This window comes from Perca fluviatilis, chromosome 15 (genome assembly GCF_010015445.1).
Source record: "Perca fluviatilis chromosome 15, GENO_Pfluv_1.0, whole genome shotgun sequence".
Lineage (NCBI taxonomy): Eukaryota > Metazoa > Chordata > Actinopteri > Perciformes > Percidae > Perca > Perca fluviatilis.
In genome coordinates, this window is record NC_053126.1 from 415,001 (window position 1) to 435,000 (window position 20,000).

General features: G+C 41.6%; 1 protein-coding gene across 1 annotated transcript in view; it reads left to right on the forward strand.

Annotated features, from left to right (window-relative positions):
- tlcd4b (TLC domain containing 4b) overlaps positions 1-20,000 on the forward strand; it is a 35,280-nt gene that overhangs the window by 208 nt on the left and 15,072 nt on the right. Inside the window, exons 1-2 of the mRNA XM_039824251.1 lie at positions 1-131; positions 12,604-12,756. The exon at positions 1-131 is cut by the window's left edge and continues 208 nt beyond it. Of these exons, the coding sequence (XP_039680185.1) occupies positions 12,611-12,756 (146 nt within the window). The 5' untranslated portion in view covers positions 1-131; positions 12,604-12,610. The remainder of the gene's footprint in view (positions 132-12,603; positions 12,757-20,000) is intronic.

Sequence of the window (20,000 nt, forward strand, 5' to 3'; positions counted from 1 at the left end):
CGGTCGCACAGCGACAGGCAACAGCGACGTTAGCCGACCTGCTAACGTCAAGTTGGGAGAAAGTGGAGAGGAGACAGCGGCTAAACGGTTGGAGCTTATCCGCCTACACAGACCTATGCGACGGATAGCAGGTAATAGCCCGCTCTCCCCTACTGCTTCCACCTCCTCCACTGGCCTATGGGTTACACGCACTGTACACATACATAACACGTCCTGGGAGCGCAGCAGCGTACGTAGCTTTGGAACGTTAGCTTTTGGAACGTTAGCTTTTGGAACGTTAGCTTTGGAATGCTAGCTTTAGAATGCTAGCTTTAGAACGTTAGCTTTAGAACGTTAGCTTTAGAACGTTAGCTTTAGAACGTTAGCTTTAGAACGTTAGCTTTAGAACGTTAGCTTTAGAACGTTAGCATCAACTTTGCCCCTGAAATTCAATTCAAAGGGTTGCGTCTCCTTGTTGCAACTCGTCCAGCCTGCCTGCCTGCCTGGCTTGAGTTATAAAAGCTTTCTATTAATAACCTAACTGATATGAATGTATCTGACACGTCGCTCGCCGTTAGCAAAAATAATTGCGTGCAATGTTTTGAATATAAAAAAAAAACGTACTGATAAACTGATTTATAGCCACTTACTGTTCCTATTCCACATTGGCCCTGCCCACGCCAGTTGCTGTTCAGGGTGCACGATACTCTCAGAAGGCTGCGTTTACTTACTGTAAGAGTCTGTGTGCTAACTGTTTAATATCTCTGTGGGATTAAAACGGCAATTATGACCAGTTTATTTATCAGTATTCATGTCATGAGGGACCCTGGCTGCAGGGACTGAGTGAGATCAGGCGGACCGAGGTTTATGCAAAGCCACTGGTGTGGTGTAGCAATGCGGTAGATAGGGGCCGGTTTATGTTTCCACAGGAACACGGGGAATTGAACCGCTATCATTTGCGTTAGGGTCGATAAGTCACGGGGTCAGGGTGTGCTGACAGCAGCAGGATAGTCCGGTGGAACAAGGTCAAACGTTGGACGGCAGAAAAACAGGCAGCAGTGTTTAGGGCTGCACAGTTAATCGCAATTATATCGACATCGGAATATCGCGTTGATATTTTATGGGACTACAACAACAACAACTAGATTTTCGTCATTTCCGGTAATTGGTGATTGAGTCCAACTGACCACTTCAACAAGTCACATTTTTTGGGGGGCTTTTCCCTTTAAGAGAGAGAGAGAGAGAGAGAGAGACACTCCACATGGGGCAGCAGGTCGGATTCAAACCCGCGCCGCTGCAAAGGACTCGGCCTGCATTGGGCGCACGCTCTTACTGGGTGAGCTAGAGGCCGCCCCTATGTCACTTTTTACGAAGCTTTCTTTATTCGTGGTCAATAAACCTAAACTTAAATGACATTATAGGTGAGAAATGATGAGTTATTTTGACTTAATAGTTGAGATCAGAGGATGTTGAGTCAAAGTTTAGTCAGGATGCGGTTTTGAAACCATTCACATTTTATTTTTCAAATGCTATGAAATTGAATAAAACATCCCAAATTCAATGAAAACAATCCTATTTTACCTGCGAAGAACATTGTATTTGTTCCCCTACAATTTAAATACATACATCCATGTTATTTGTGGGCAATTTGGTTGTAAGAAACTCATATTTCTGATTTAAAAAACACTTGAAAATGGGTCAAATTTGACTCGGGGACAACACAAGGGTTAGAATAACGATACAAAAATGATCACTCCCTCCAATGTCGTGAATCACATCGCAATATCGGTCAAATTAATCGCTATTATGCTACGTTTAGACGGAAACGATCTGAAGAGAGAACCCAAAAGTGGCGTTGCGTTCTCACTTTTTATCCCGCGTTTAGACGAGCGTTTTGGGGGGAAATCTGCGTGCATCTGGTGACGCGAAAGTGTGTGAAATGTGACGTAGTATGCACTAGGGCTGGGCAATATATCAATATTATATCGATATTGTGATATGAGACTAAGTGTCGTTTCCTGGTTTTAAAGGCTGCATTACAGTAAAGTGATGTACTCTTCTGACCTGACCAGACTAGTTCTAGCTGTTCTATTATTTACCTTTTCCCCTCTTAGTCATTATAGCCACATTACTGATGAAGATTAATCTAAAATCTAAGTGTGAAGATATTTTGTTAAAGAGACACATACATATATAGCCTACATACATACATACATACACACACACACACACACACACACACACACACACACACACACACACACACACACACATACATACATACATACATACACACACACACATACATACATACATACATACATACACACACACATACATACATACATACATACATACATACATACATACATACATACATACACACACACACACACACACACACACACACACACACACACACATACACACACACATACATACATATATACACACATACATACATATACACATACACACACACACACACATACACACATACACACACACACAGATAGATGGATGGATGGATGGATGGATGGATGGATGGATGGATGGATAGGTAGGGGGGAGAGAGAGGAGGGGGTGGTTCCACTTTGTTTTTTAAGCCCCAAAAACACTGTTGGCGTCTAAACAAAAGGCCCATCTGATAGAATATTTTGTCATTTTGACCCTTGAGCGCGTTGGTGTAAACAGGGCCTTAGATACGGCAGAGCAGCTCTCCTGCCCCGGGCTGTCAGCTGCAGTGAGGAGGCGTCCCGTGGGGCAGCAGGAACCGGTCTGCCAGGTGAAGAGAGCCGATGAATTATTCAGACACATGCTGCATATGTTCCACGGGCTCCAGGAATGTGCTGCTGCTGCTGCTGCTGCTGCTGGGGGACAATAGACCTTTTTCACAGCAGACATTTTTGACATGTCATAGTAGGAAAAGCACAGCTGAAATTGATAACCTTAACATGACTATCTGATGACTAACTGATAGGGCTGTGCTCGATTTGAAGAAATTCTTAGTTGACTAACACTCATTCAACTGTATCGACTAGGGATGCACCGAAATGAAAATTCTTGGCCGAAACCGAAAACCGAAAAAGAGGAAACCAAAACCGAAACACCGAAAGAAATTATGCCAATTATTAGTACCATTGCATTTATGGCTATGACTGTTTACTAACTTTACTAAAATTAAGGCATTGCAATTGTTTAAATTAATATTAAAGTTTAATTAAAAGAATATCTAGCAGAAATATGGCTACAATCTGATAGTCACATACAGTAGATAGATAGATAGTAGCCTAAGAACAGAATAGCTTACTTATTATTATTATTATTATTATTATTATTATTATTATTATTATTATTATTTGAGGCACTTTCTTGCAGGATTTCCCTGAACATATCAGACAACGAGGGTGCATGCCCCTCATCTGGTGCAGAGAGACGAGTCTTTGTTTCTGCGCTCTGATCTCTTCCTGCGCTGGGCGCGCTCCGTCTCCGTCTCCTCGTGGGTTCTCCGTCTCCATGGCGACCTGGATCATTTCTCGTGCGCCCTGCTTTATTTCCGCATCCAAGTACTGGTCTTTATAACGTGGATCAAGTCCAGTCGCGATGAAGTGCAGAGGATCCGAACAGATCTCACTGAAACGTGTGCTCGACTAATGGATTAGTTGATTTAATCGACAGATCTGTAAATCTGAGTTTCTCCACTAAGAGTCCTGTTAAAGCACCACTTTAATTCTTGTGTTTACCAGAGATGAGCTCGTACGTTTCTTGGTAGTAAGTCATTCAGCATGAAAACAGCATCAGACATGACTAATGGACTAAAGAGATCTAAGTTGACTAATGACCAAAACCACCGATTAGTCCACTAATCCACTAAGAGAGAGCAGCCCTACTAACTGATGGATTAATCGTTGCATCTCTACTACTAAATCAGACATAGGAGAAGGTAATGAAGCAGTCGCTGCACGTCTTACAGCTGCTATGAATTGTGGGAAACCTGCTTTTGAAAGATGTCAGGCATCCTATTTAATTTTGATCCATTCTGAAGTGTATTCTGCAGATGTTTTCTTTTAATTAAAAAAACAAAACGTGGCCGGTTAGCTCAGTCGGTAGAGCGGGCGCACATAAGCGGAGGTTTGTTCTTCAACGCAGAAGGTCCAGGGTTCGAGTCCGACCTGTGACTGCTTTCATGCATGTCTTCCTCCTTCTCTCTCCCCTTTCATATCTCAGCTTTCCTGTCCAATATAGGCAGAAATGCCCCCAAAAAATTAATAAAATAAACCGTAGGTGTGAAATTGTGGTGAGGATTGTCTCTGGTGGCTCTGAGCTGTAATCTTCATGGCAGTCTTTAAATTGAGGGGGCTTAGTTTCCTTCAGCAGCCTGTCCTTTGTTTGCTCGTATTTTACAGAACAGTATGCATGCATGCATGACGTTGGACATTTTTAGGGTAAAAATAGATCTTAATGTAGGCGGCATGCCTGAAGCGCCATGTGCTTACCCAGAGGCTAAATGACTCGGGTTGCTTTACAAAGACAATGACTTGACATTGGGTTTCTACCTTTTTGTGTCTCAATTCAATTTTATTTATAGTATCAAATCATAACAAGAGTTATCTCAAGACACTTTACAGATAGAGTAGGTCTAGACCACGCTATAATTTACAAGACTCAACAATTCCAGTAATTCATGTAGTAGAGCTGCACCATATGAGGAAGATATGCCTTATGCAATAACCATATTACTTACGCTAAATAAACAGATATTAAAGTGTACTCAGTTGTTCTGCTTTCAGTATTCTGCTGAAATACAACAAACTGCTTGTTGCATTTAAAACCAATGAAAGGAAGTCCTTTCCTATGTTTTCCTTTTTATTCAGGGGAGTCAAACTCCATCTCCCAGAGGGCCACACTGGAAACTGAGAATCAGACACGTAGAGTTTATTGACATGCGTTTATTTAAGAGAATAGAATATTTTGACTGTATTATTGTCTCATATACTGTAGTCTTTTCACTTACGTTTTGGGCCTCATAAAGCCCCCAAAAAAGTTCGGCAAAAATGTTCCTCAGCCAGCGACAAATAAGTTGAAAAAAGCGCCAAAAAAGTTGGAAAGAAGCTCATAATTGTCTGAAAAAGTGACAAAAATATCAGAAAGCGCCAACAACTTCTGAAAAAGTGGCAAAACATTGAGTAAAGTGTCAAAAATGTTAAATCAAAGTGCCCAAAGCATTGAAAAAAAGCCCATAAACCGCTGGGAAAGGCGTCAAAAAGAAAATCGGGCCGGGCAAAGTCAGGCATTTGCTGGGTTTTCTCCATAACTCCACACTAGATATGGACATGCTGGGCATCAATGGGACTGTGAGGAGCTGTAGTATGTGAATCAGCTTTCAAATTCAATGAGGAGCGATATTTGGCCATTTGGGGGCCGTGAAAAGCCAGGCACTTTAGCAACAAAAACGAGGTGGGCCTGAATTTATTGTGAACCTAAGTTGATAAATACATTATAAAGTGCTTTTCTCTACATTTCATGGCGTGTTTATTGCGCCAGTTGATATTGCGAGGATTGTATTGTTTAAGCCCTAGTGAGTAGTAATCTCTACCTTGCACAATCCTAATCGCAGGCTTTCCTGGAATAACTGGCTTTAAATGGCTTGCATCATTTCTGTGGTTTAGTCAAAACTCCTGTTCATTCCTCGGACCAGAGTCCAGAACAGAGCGTGCTGTAATCTCCCTGAAGAACAAGCATGGTGGGGATGCACTTTAGCATCGGCATGATGAGGATGCACTTTAGCATCGGCATGGTGGGGATGCACTTTAGCAACCTCCTCAACGGTTGTGATTGGTGTAGAGCCCTCCTCAACGGTTGTGATTGGTGTAGAGCCCTCCTCAACGGTTGTGATTGGTGTAGAGCCCTCCTCAACGGTTGTGATTGGTGTAGAGCCCTCCTCAACGGTTGTGATTGGTGTAGAGCCCTCCTCAACGGTTGTGATTGGTGTAGAGCCCTCCTCAACGGTTGTGATTGGTGTAGAGCCCTCCTCAACGGTTGTGATTGGTGTAGAGCCCTCCTTAACGGTTGTGATTGGTGTAGAGCCCTCCTCAACGGTTGTGATTGGTGTAGAGCCCTCCTCAATGGTTGTGATTGGTGTAGAGCCCTCCTCAACGGTTGTGATTGGTGTAGAGCCCTCCTCAACGGTTGTGATTGGTGTAGAGCCCTCCTCAACGGTTGTGATTGGTGTAGAGCCCTCCTCAATGGTTGTGATTGGTGTAGAGCCCTCCTCAACGGTTGTGATTGGTGTAGAGCCCTCCTCAATGGTTGTGATTGGTGTAGAGCCCTCCTCAACGGTTGTGATTGGTGCCTTGATTTTGGGGATATTGGAAATGGGCTTGAATGGACTCTCGGCCAGACTGACTTGCAGAGCTAATCTAAAAATTTGCCAGAAGTTCGTCAGGGTTACCCAGGCTACTGTGTTACAGTAAAGTGAACTTACCAGACTGTAACTGTTCTATTATTTACCTTTTACCCACTTAGTCATTACATCCACATTACTGATGATTATTTACCTAAAATCTTAGTGTGAAGATATTTTGTTAAAGCACCAATTATCAACCCTAGAATATCGCCACGATATCAATATCGAGGTATTTGGTCAAGAATATTGTGATCTCTGATTTTCTCCCTATCGCCCAGCTATGTTTTATTTGTTTTATTTATATTTCATGGACCAAAACCACTAATCGATGTATTAGGGCTGTGTTCGACTGAAGAAATCCTGAGTCCACCAACACTCAACTGTATCCACTAATCGATTAGTTGATTTAATCGACAGATCTGTAAATCTGAGTTTCTCCACTAAGAGTCGTGCTAAAAGGATGCATATATTGAATAAGATAACGCCTCCTTTGCATATTTAAAACACATTTCAGAGAACGTGTAATACAACAAATAATTACCTTAATGAAAGTAATCAAAGTAGGTTTCACGGTGATATCTGTGAGGTCAAAGGTCAACCCTTAATTCTTGTGTTTACCAGAGATGAGCTCGTACGTTTCTTGGTAATAAGTCATTCAGCATGAAAACAGCATCAGACATGACTAATGGAGTAAAGAGATCTAAGTTGACTAAGACCAGAACCACCGATTAGTCCACTAATCCACTAAGAGGGAGCAGCCCTAAATATCAGATAGGTCAGGAACATTGCAGTTACAATACCAATTTAGCTTGGATATGAAAGAGATTCATTTCATTTTATTTATATAGCACAAGTAAACACAACAGAAGTTGACCACTGTGCTTCACATAACAAGAGTCAGATAAGAAAATAGAATAAAACATCCTTCAGACAACAAAAAGACATAAATAAAAAATAAGAATTTAAGAAAATGCACGCTCCAAGAGATAAAACTTTAGTTTTGAGTTTAAACTCATATAAAGAAGACAGCGATCTCAAGGAGACAGGGAGGCTATTCCACAGCTTAGGACCAACCACAGCGAAAGCACGGTCCCCTCTTGACTTTAGTCGCGAGAATATTCACACAGAATAGAGCCACCAAACCACCACCAGAGGAGTAGAGGGGAAACAGCTCTGTGCCGTGTTTTCAAGGTGTAAATAAATACGATCCCTGCAGAAAATATCGCATAATTCAATGCGTAATCGGCCAAAGTCGCATTATTTTTCAAATAAGCCGCGCTTTCGCCGCATAAATTGCTGATTTCCGCACAAAATATGCGGGGCTTTACAAAAAAAGTCCCATAATGTAACTTAGCAGAAAGTTGAATGAACGAATGAATGAATGAAAGTTTATTCAGTTACTGAACATAGAACGTAATATATGTACAGCAAATTCATTAGAAACAAGGGTGGTAACTGAAAAGGTGTAGGCTGAAGCCGTGGCTTATTACACCTACCCTGTTTGACAAAACAACATCTACCCTTCAGAAGTTAAACATAAACAATATACATGCATAAACATGTGTATTCATACACACATACATGTATACATACTATATATATACTCATATACGTACACATATACACATACATACATACATACATACATACATACATACATACATACATACATACATACATACATTAGGGGTGGGGGAAAAATACACAGATGCCAAGTATTGATCTTTTATTATATATGTGTTGGTCAGTTTGTCTGCTTGACAATCTGATTTTGCAGCAGTACAATTGAAGTGAGATGAACAAACAGAGCAATCTATCTTTTTAGATGAAACAGAAGTTTCCTTTTTGGGGACACAATTTGAAATTGGGAAATATTTGAAGTTGGAAAAAAGTTAATGAATTGCAATATATCGCAGAATATTGCAATATTTTTTAAATCGCAATAATATCGTATCGTGACATAAGTATCGTGATGATATCGTATTGTGAGGCCTCTGGTGATTCCCACCCCTAACATACAGACATACCTACAGACATATACACTTAATCGCAAACAATTTTTCTTTGTCCACCATATATTTAACTAAAATTGATGTTTTAAACTGTTTTTTAAAATAATGAATGGAATTGCTCCTTAAGATCATCAAGTTGAATCACTTTGTTTTCTCTTTTTCATCAAACTGCAATTTTTAGAAAGTTCCTGCAATTTCATTGCATAAATATCCCGCATATTCCATCGCATTTTTTAAGAAAACGTGCCGCATAATCAAGGATTTTTGCCCTCAACAATGACAAAAAAACCTCAATTTTTCTTGAAGGACTGGTTCTATGATCCCCCCGTGAGCACTGTGTGTTTTATTTTGAAAATTAACCGGATGTTTATTTGGTTTCTGTGCTCTACTTCCTGTCCCGCGCTATCTGAGTTGCTGTGGAGCTCAATAGGAGCTCTGCCTATCTGCTGCGCCGCCGGAGCTGTGCCGGAGTCGGAGCCGTTATGCAACCGGTGGAAACGCACACGCTGACTTTAATGGAAAGCTAATGACTCCAGCGCCGTTTCAGAGCCGTTCCACATCTGGTGGAAGTCCCCCGGTAAGAGGGAGCAGCCCTACGATGCATGGAGAGAATATTAGCAGCAGCAGCAGCTCTGGTTTCTCTGGTCTAATGCTCCCAACGCTGCCATAATAAGTACACCGGTCAGATAAATCAGTGTTAGCAATAAGGAAAGAAACTCAAATACCAAATGTCTGATTTAGACACTGATGTGTAGTAGAGCTGCACCATATGAGGAAGATACAGTACAGGCCAAAAGTTTGGACACACCTTCTCATTCAATGAGTTTCCTTTTTATTTTCATGACTATTTACATTGTAGATTCTCACTGAAGGCATCAAAACTATGAATGAACACATATGGAATTATGTACTTAACAAAAAAGTGTGAAATAACTGAAAACATGTCTTATATTTTAGATTCCTCAAAGTAGCCACCCTTTGCTTTTTAAAAAAAAAAAAAAAAACAAAAAAAACCCCCCCAAAACACCACCCCCGAAAAAAAAAAAACAGGACCACCCCAAAAAACCCAACACCCACAAGGGTTTGCAGAGTTATCAAAAAAAGCAAAGGGTGGCTACTTTGAAGAATCTAAAATATAAGACATGTTTTCAGTTATTTCACACTTTTTTGTTAAGTACATAATTCCATATGTGTTCATTCATAGTTTTGATGCCTTCAGTGAGAATCTACAATGTAAATAGTCATAAAAATAAAAAGGAAACCCATTGAATGAGGTGTGTCCAAACTTTTGGCCTGTAATGTATGCCATATGCAATAACCATATTACTTACGCTAAATAAAACGGATATTAAAGTGTACTCAGTTGTTCTGCTTTCAGTATTCTGCTGAAATACAACAAACTGCTTGTTGCATTTAAAACAAATGAAAGGAAGTCCTTTCCTATGTTTTCCTTTTTATTCAGGGGAGTCAAACTCCATCTCCCAGAGGGCCACACTGGAAACTGAGAATCAGACCCCTAGAGTTTATTGACATGTGTTTATTTAAGAGAATATAAGAGATTTAAGAGATATTTAAGAGATAAATCAGTGTTGGCAATAAGGAAAGAAACTCAAATACCAAATGTCTGATTTAGACAGCGATGTGGGCCACATAAAGAGCATTGTTGTGGTGAAATATTTCCTCTGTCTCGTGAGTTGGACCTGTGACTCCCATCTTGACAATCCTCTTTTCTTTTCTCGCTCAGCCTTTTGTTTTCTGCTCAGGGACTTTTGCCGTGTCCTAAACAACTCTCTGTAATCCCCCTATTGCACAAAAAATATGCATATAAATAGACGGCTTTCATTCCCAATGTAAGCGTCCTGTATTCACTACACGCAATCACCTTTTCTGTAAATTTTTGGTTCAGTCATCGTTAACTTAAAGCCGATTTATGCCTCTGTGGAGTGTGTGTGAGACTGTGTGTGTGTGTGTGTGTGAGACTGTGTGTGTGTGTGTGTGAGACTGTGTGTGTGTGTGAGACTGTGTGTATGTGTGAGACTGTGTGTGTGTCTGTGTGAGACTGTGTGTACCTGTTTTACTATATTCGTTGGGTCCAAAAACCGGGGACTACAGTATACTTGTGGGGTCTGCACAGCCTCGTGGGGACCAAAATGCTGGTCCCCACGAATTTAAAGGGCTGTTTGAGGGTTAAGACTTGGTTTTAGGACTATGGTTAGAATTAGGTAAGGGTTAAGGTTAGGCATTCAGTTGTGATGGTTAAGGTTAGGGTAAGGGTTAAGGTTAGGCATTTAGTTGTGATGGTTAAGGTTAGGGTAAGGGGCTAGGGAATGTATTATGTCAATGACTGGTCCCCACAAAGATAGTGCCACAAACCTGTGTGTGGTAGAGAGAGTGAGAGAGTGATGGTGATCTTCAGAGTGACTCTAGAGAGGTGAGGTCAGGCTGCGGCGTAGACCCAGAGGGGTCTGCAGGGGCACGCTGTCGATTCTACGAAGAACCATAAAACAGCCTTAAACTCTCGTCTTGTCCTCTCGGGTCAAAACTGAAAATCAGCAAATTTTTCAAATTTCTTTTGATGCTTTTTTCAACATTTTTGTCTCTTTTTTTAAACTATTGTTAGTGCCTTGTTGTTTCACCCTTTTTTCAAAGCTGTATTCTGCTGTGTTCTAGGCTTTCAATGCCTTTTTTAGTCACTTTTTTTCAATGTTTTTGGTGCTATATGTTTTACTTTTGTCAACATTTTCTGACGTGTTTTTGAACATTTTTAATTGCGAACAGCGCTGCGTTGAACCATCTGTGTTACTTTGGGCAATTATGTTGAAAGAAACCCACATTTCTGATTATGGAGAACTTAGAAAAGGGGTCAGACTTGACCCGAGGACCCCAGGGGGGTTAAGTACAGTATGCATTAAGTAAAATATGCATATAAATGGAGGGCTTCTCTTCCCAGTCCAAGCGCTGTGCGTCACACTGTATTCACAACACACAATCACTCTTTTCTGCATTTCTTTTCTTCCGTCATCCTTAACTTAAGTCTCTCTTTTGTGCCTTTTTTCTTTCCTTCTTCTTATTCCCCTCTATGCACCGCCCTGCCTGTCTAAATCTCTCATGTCACTTGCGTTAGACAGCCCCATGTCTTCGGCTTGTCTCCCTTCTGTCTCTTTCCCTTTCTTCTGTTTCTTTGTGGACTGGATGAACCACACAGGGTGCCTCTTCACTAGAGCTGGGCAATATATTGATATTATATCGATATCGTTATACGAGACTGGATATCGTCTTAGATTTTGGATATCGTAATATCGTGATATGACATAAGTGTTTAAGTGTCTTTTTTTCCTGGTTTTAATGGCTGGATTACAGTAGAGTGATGTAATTTGAATTCACCAAACTGTTCTAGCTTTTTTTATTATTTGCCTTAACCCACTTAGTCATTATATACACATTAATGATGATTATTTATCAAAAATCTCATTGAGTAAATATTTTTTTTTAAGCACCAATTGTCAACCCTACAATATCGTCGCGATATCGAGGTATTTGGTCAACAATATCGTGATTAGTGCTGCTCCCTCTTAGTGGATCAGTCGACTAATCGCTGGTTCTGGTCTTAGTCAACTTAGATCTCTTTACTCCATTAGTCATGTCTGATGCTGTTTTCATGCTGAATGACTGATAACCAAGAAACATACGAGCTCATCTCTGGTAAACACAAGAATTAAGGGTTGACCTTTGACCTCACTGATATCACCGTGAAACCTACTTTGATTACTTTCATTAAGGTAATTATTTGTTGTATTACACGTTCTCTGAAATGTTGTGTTTTAAATATGCAAAGGAGGCGTTATCTTATTCAATATATGCATCCTTTTAGCAGGACTCTTGGTGGAGAAACTCAGATTTACAGATCTGTCGATTAAATCAACTAATCGATTAGTCGATACAGTTGAGTGTTGGTGGACTAAGAAGTTCTTCAGTCGAGCACAGCCCTAGTCGAGATATTAGATTTTTTTTTTTTCCATATTGCCCAGCTCTACTCTTCACCCTCTCGCTTCCTCCGCTGGCGCTCGCTGCTACCTCGCTTCCTCCGCTGGCGCTCGCTGCCCAGGATGACTGACACCCATTGGTTGAACCTGTCTGTGTGTTATCACACTCTCTGTGTCCGCCCCCCCCTGCCCCTCCCTTCCTGTCTGCCCCCGTTGTGTTTAGGTGAGTGATGGAGACGAGAGAGTTGACCGTGGTGGCTGCCAGCTTCGTGGGTTTCCAGCTTCTCTTCTCGGTGGCCAGCCCGCGGCTCTCCTACATCATCACGCCGGCATACAAGGCGCTGCCCACCACCAAGCTCACCGAGTGGAACTCCAGGTGAGTGTCCCGGGGGGGGTCAAACTCATTCTCACTGGGGGGCCACACTGGAAACAGAGAATCGCACCAAAGGCCAGACATGGAGAGATTGTTGACGTGCTTTTGTTACTGCATGCCACTTTTTTAATTTTACATTTTGGGAGCTGTTTTTGTGGCTTTCTCAGACATTTGTCACCACATTTTTAGCTTTTTTTTCAACATTTTTGTTGACATGAAGGCCTACAAAAGTCATCAAAAGAGTTCCTTAGCCATCGTAGAATTTAGCAAATCAAGAAAAACAATGATTACATTATTTTATTTTTTTTACAACCGCCTGTTTTCTCAGCCTGAATATTATATCTAATAATATATCTCTCTGCTTCTGAGGGAATTTCTGAGTCTCAGAGTCGGCAAATCTGCCAAATTCTGCTTTGAATGTCACATAATTACTATCACCAGAGGCCTCACGATACGATATCATCACGATACTTATGTCAGGATACGATATTATTGCGATTTTAAACATATTGCAATATTCTGCGATATATTGCAATATTCTGCGATATATTGCAATGTATTACCTTTTTTCCAACTTCTTCCCAATTTCAAATGATGTCCCCAAAGGAAAATTTGTAGGAAACTTCTGTTTCATCTAAAAAGATACATTTCTCTGTCTGTTCATCTCACTTCAATTGTATTGCTGCAAAATCCGATCATCAAGCAGACAAACTGACCAAAACATATATCATAAAAGATCGATACTTGGCGTCTGTGTATCGATACAGTATTGCCACGAAAAATATTGCGATACTATGCTGTATCGATTTTTTTTTTCCCCACCTCTAATAATTACTAGGGCTGTCCTCGACTAAAGAAATTCTTAGTCGACTAACACTTATACGATTTTGTCGACTAATCGATTAGTTGATTTAAGTGACAGAGCTGTGCGCTTTGAGAGGTGGTTAAGACTAGAAAAGCAAAATATAAATGTAGTTAATTAACCATCTGTAAAACTTTTACTTTCTCCACAATTAATCCTGCAAAAGCACCACTTTAAATCTTGTGTTTACCACAATTGTGCTCAGAAGTTTCTTGGAAATGAGTAATTAAGCACGAATAAGCATAAAAAATGACTAATCAACTAAAGAAATCTTAGTCGACTAAGACCAAAACGACCGATTAGTCGAGTAATCGACTAAGAGGTGGCAGCCCTAATAATTACAGTTTTTAAAAACACTTTCCTGTGTTTTTGGTTTGGCGCACAAATCGGAGAGCCAAAATTTATTGTGAACCCAAATTGATACACGGGCCAGATCTAAATCTGCAAGCGGCCAGATTTGGCCCGCGGGCCTCGAGTTTGACACATGCACTACCCTTTCTCATACGCATAGAGCTGCAAGAACAAAATGCTCCAAATGTTTTATGCTGCTTTTATTGAAGGTGCTTTAACTCGCTGTATTATCTGCTGGTTCTGCCACTGAGTCTCAGAAAAAGACAATCAGAAAAACTGTTTAAACTGCCAGCAAGTTACTTGGGATAACACTACCGAGCACTGAACACATTTACAAAGACAGACTGGTGAGAAAGGCCAATAACATTGTATGTGACTACACACACACCCCCTGGCATCACATTTTAAACTACTGCCATCTATGCGTCGTTTCTGCCAGCCCCTTCTGACCAAGATCAGATCCAAATTCTCTTTCATACCACGAGCCATAAAGGCCTCAAATCAGTCAGAATAAGCTAGTCGTCCAGCTGGCCTGGTCATACCCAAGGGTGTGCAGTGTACTGTAGTGTGTGATGTATATTCTTCATGTTATGTCTGTCGGTGTATGATGTAAGGACTCTTTGTTTGTATCATATGTCTGATGTCTTGTCATAAAGGGCCTTGCGATTGTGCTGCAAACCCAACTGCCCCATGGGGACAATAAAGTTATCTTCTACTACTACTACTGCTACTGCTACTACTTATACTACTACTTTTGATGCATTTTGCGACACTATTGATGCATTTTGCGACACTATTGATGCATTTTGCGACACTATTGATGCATTTTGCGACACTACTGATGCATTTTGCGACACTACTGATGCATTTTGCGACACTATTGATGCATTTTGCGACACTACTGATGCATTTTGCGACACTATTGATGCATTTGACACTTTTCAATTCAATTTTATTTATAGTATCAAATCATAACAAAAGTTATCTCGAGACACTTTACAGATAGAGTAGGTCTAGACCACACTCTGTAATTTCCAAAACCCCAACAATTACAGTAATCCCCTCAAGAGCAAGCATTAGCAGTGGCTATCGCGACAGTGGCGAGGAAAAACTCCCTTTTAGGAAGAAACCTCGGCAGACCCAGACTCTTGGTAGGCGGTGTCTGATGGGCCGGTTGGGGGTGTGATGAACAGTGGCGATAATAGTCACATTAAAGGTCACAGTGACGTCGAAGGTTATCGTGGAAGTTCATGTCATAGCAAGGCACATCGTGTCATACTGAGTAGTGCAGTCCCCTATACCGGATCCAGACTACTCTGTGCATAGGAACATCACAGCAGGGCGTTGCGGGATGTAGCGTGGCGCTGCAGAGCATGGGTGGATGCAGCAGGACGCAGCAGGACGCAGCAGGACGCAGCAGGACGCAGCAGGATGCAGCAGGACGCAGCAGGACGCAGCAGGACGCAGCAGGACGCAGCAGGACGCAGCAGGACGCAGCAGCAGGGCAGCAGGACGCAGCAGGACGCAGCAGGATGCGGCCGGGATTTGCAGAGAATCACAGAGCATAGCTCTGCGAAGAAGAAACATAAGGACTCCGGGGAGTAAACTCCCCAGAGCTAGATTAGTAACAAGCATTTCTGGGACAGGATGCATACAGAAGTAACAAGTAGAGAAGAGAGAGCAGCTCAGTGTGTCATAGGAAGGAAACAGCCTCCCCTGCAGTCTAGAATTGTAATAGCATAACTAACTACGAGGAGAAGCAGTGGGCCGGGTTAGGTGGACGCTGCAACTCCTCACTCCCTAACTATAAGCTTTGTCAAAGAGGAGGGTTTTCAGTTTACTCTTGAATGTGGCGACAGTGTCTGCCCCTCGAACCCAGACTGGAAGCTGGTTCCACAGAAGCGGAGCCTGATAGCTGAAGGCCCTGGCCCCCAGTCTACTTCCAGAGACTCTAGGAACCACAAGTAGCCCCGCATTCTGGGAGCGCAGTGCTCTAGTGGGACAATAAGGTACTAAGAGCTCTTCTAGGTATGATGGTGCTTGACCATTTAGAGCTTTGTAAGTCAGGAGGAGGATTTTAAATTCGATCCTAGATTTCACAGGAAGCCAATACAGAGAAGCTAATACAGGAGAAATATGATCTCTTCTCTTAGTTCTCGTCAGAACACGTGCTGCAGCATTCTGGATCAGCTGGAGAGCCTTAAGGGACTTATTTGGGCAACCTGATAATAAGGAATTGCAGTAATCTAGTCTAGAAGTAACGAATGCATGGACTAGTTTTTCAGCATCATTCTGAGACAGGATATTCCTAATTTTGGCAATGTTACGAAGATGGAAAAAGGCTATTCTTGAGGTTTGTTGTAGATGGGCATTGAAGGATAAATCCTGATCAAAAATAACTCCCAAATTTCTGACAGCAGTGCTGGAGGCCAGGGCAATACCATCCAGAGTAGCTATATCTTTCGAAAACGAAGTTCGGCAGTGCGTTGGTCCTATCACAATAACTTCCGTTTTGTCTGAGTTTAACATCAGGAAGTTGATGCATTTTGACACTTTTGATGCATTTTGACACTTTTGATGCATTTTCTGACACTTTTGACACTTTATGTTGCATTGTTGTCGACATAAAGCCCTACAAAAGTCAGCAGAAAAGTTCCTTAGCGATCGTAGAATTTAGCAAATCAAGCAAAACGATGATCTTTTTTTGTTTCTGTCTAAATATGAAGGAATTTCTGAGTCTCAAAGTCGGCAAATCTGCCAAATTCTGCTTTGAATGTCTATTTAACTGCAGTTAAAAAAACACTTTCCCGTGTTTGTGGTTTTGGCGCACAACTAGGCGGGCCAAAATCTATGGTGAACCTAAATTGATATGCGGGCCAGATCATAATCTGCGAGGGCCCTGATTTGGCCCGCGGGCCTCGAGTTTGACACGTGTGATCTCGACTATGCACTAAGGCCGGGGGGTCAGACTCAACTTCACTAAGGGACAGATACGTAGAGTTCATTCACATGATTTCATTTAAGAGAAATTTTGGAGGCTTCTAGTGTACGGTAGGCGTCCCGTTTCTTTTGACTAGTCATTTTCATGCTGAACGCCAGAATTACTTGAATAGAATTGTTTTTATTGGATAGAGTTTAATGAAAGTACACTCACCAGCACACACACACACAAGCACACACAACTGCACACACAAGCACGCGTGCACACACGAGCACACAAACGCACACGCATGCACACAAGCACAAGTGTGTGTACACACACAAACACAAACACACACACACACACGCTTGTATAATAAGTATTAAAATGCTGTTGATAGGTGCGTTAGACGTGCTGGGACCCTCCTCCCCAGAATAGTTCTCTGATGTAACATTGTCAAGACGGCCTGACCGAAGTGACCCGTGTTGAGCAAACAGCTGTGTGTTTTTTGGGAGTTTTTTTGGTGAGCTGGCTCCTGATGTTTCTCTGGCCAACTCATCACCATTCCACACAGCTTTCTCCAGCAGAGCACAGACAAGTTTCACCGTCCAAGCAGAAACCTCCCGGCTGAAGTTCACCGGGCAGTGACTTGTAGTTGCATAACCTCTCTCGTCTTCTTCTTCTGTCGTCTCTTTGGCTGTCTGCCGGCACTCACAGATAAGCAGCGTTGATAAACACGCTAAAAAGTGAGTATGCGTCTTGGTAACACGCCAACAATGGCATACGAATTGGCGTGTCGTACATACACCACTTCATGACATCAGTCTGCGTTAGGGTTGGGTGGTAATACAATAATACGGTATACCGCGGGGTCTTAAAAATAGCAACGGTATCAGTTTCAATACGGTCATTAAAAAAAAATGCAATGCACTTATATATAGGAGACCAGGATTAAATATTAAATATAATTTATGTAAGTTATGGCAGCTCCGAGACTCTGGAATGAGCTGCCTTTGCACATCAGACTGACTGAGTCTCTTGCTGTTTTTAAATCTCGTCTTAAAACTCATTTATTTTCTTTGGCTTTTAACTCAGTTTGAGGGTTGACTTTGAGTTTTGTATTGCTGTATTTATTTTTATTGGTTTTTTATGTTTGTGTTGTGCCTCTGTTGTGTGTTATTGTTTATTCGTAGACTGCGTTCAGCACTTTGGTCAACAGTGTTGTTTTTAAAGTGCTTTATAAATAAAGGTGGATTGGATAATGATGTGTGGTTGTCGTCAGGTGACAGTGTGGAGGAGAAAGTGTGGTTTGTGTAAGTTGTTGTTGTTGTGTTATTGTTCCAGTATTAGTGTTTGGTATTCAGTTTCTGCACGGTGCACAAGCCAACCGTTTGGGGACGCCGTCTGAGCCTTGCGGTAATACCGTATACCGCGGTAAAATAGGGAGGAGGTTTGACGGTATCAAAATTTGGATACCGCCCAACCCTGACGATAACCAATAAAGTTAATTAATAAAAAAGTGCCATTTTAGCTGTCTGCAACACCTGCACTCGATGGTGTGTTTTAAGGCCCCAATGTCTCCTTCCAGGCAGCGCTGTGACCATAACCATATCCTAGTGCCTTCCTGGAAGCTGGAATGTTTTGATATTTTAAAAAAAGGATCTTACTCTTTAACAGAAAGCTCGACCTCCTTAGAAATCCTTTCCATAATGTTGTCATTTTAGAATAATAATCTGAGTCTGTCAGCGGCAAAACGAGCACTTTAGTGAAGGTAAAAACAAGCTGGACTAGTCTGCATGAAAAGAAAAGACTTAAGTAGAGTACAAGTACCTCCACATGTGCACTTAAGTACAGAACTTGATTAAATGTTCTCAGTTGCGCTGCAGATAAGCATTTATCGGCACGTATACAGCTGTAGTTTACATTAGCCTTGCTGTCCTCCAGAGTACAGGGTGTATTGACCCGGGAATAGTCCAACAACGAGTCAAAGGCCAGCCACTGATGGGTCACTGCAGAGTGGCGTTCTGTTGCATAACGGCGAGCTCTGTGTTTCAGTGTGTGGGTTATATAACCATGACTTAAGTGCAAGGAGGGGAGGGAGAAAGCATTTCCAAAGAAAGAGCCGAGTCGGCTGTCGAGTATTGAACACAGCTGCATAATCTCAAAGTCCCCCCTGACCAGCACAAAACATGTTTTCATGTAACCCAGCCTTAGTTAGTGGACTTTCTCTAGTCTAGAACAGCTCTATTTTATTGTCGTTTCCTCCCTTTCTTTCTTTGTCCTCCTCTTCTGTTAATTGTGCATTCTTTTGGCTGATATATGGGGAAATATCTGGAAATGAGATGAGGACTTTAACAAATGCTGAGTACAAGGAGTTCAGACTAATGCAGCTTTATTCACACAACAAACAAACAGACTTTCACGAAAGGGAGAACCGTTGACATGCACCAAATGTAGACGCCAAGGTTTCTCTCCGAGAAAGGGAGGTAACCATGTGTACACACTCCTAAGAGCATGCACCCATAGTGTCTCTACGAACATCAAAATAACTCCCCCTTTATACTTTCTGGTCTCACGCAATCCAAGCTATGTATTTCAGTGCAACATTTCCTTTCAAACCGCGCCTTTTATGGCCGATGCTCCTAATAAATTCACACATTCCAGTCTGTTCCTGTGGGTGAAGGTTGTCCCCAGACTACGCTTCTTGTGTAGTACTCTACATACAAGGACATGAATGTAAAATAAGTGTGAGCATCAAAATCAGTGGCGTAGTCTACGTGATACGCAGCTATATGCTGTATACCAACTAGAAAAGGTCAAGGATTTCTGTATTTTCTCTGTTGGGGCTGTAAGCAGTCCAACAAAGTGCTGCAGCGAGGGACTTAACTCTGAGAGATGCATTAACACACACAATACAACCAGTACTGCAGTTACCAAATGTAAAGTTAATTTGTGGTCAACAGAAAGTGTTCGCTCCCAAAAAAACTCAAAGTGAAATTATCATGCCATGGGACCTTTTTAAAAAATCAGAAATTCGCTCAAGTATTGTGTTCTAGGTCTAAAGTTAATTTTAAACAGGGCTCAATTATACTACAGTCATGTAACGCTGCAGCA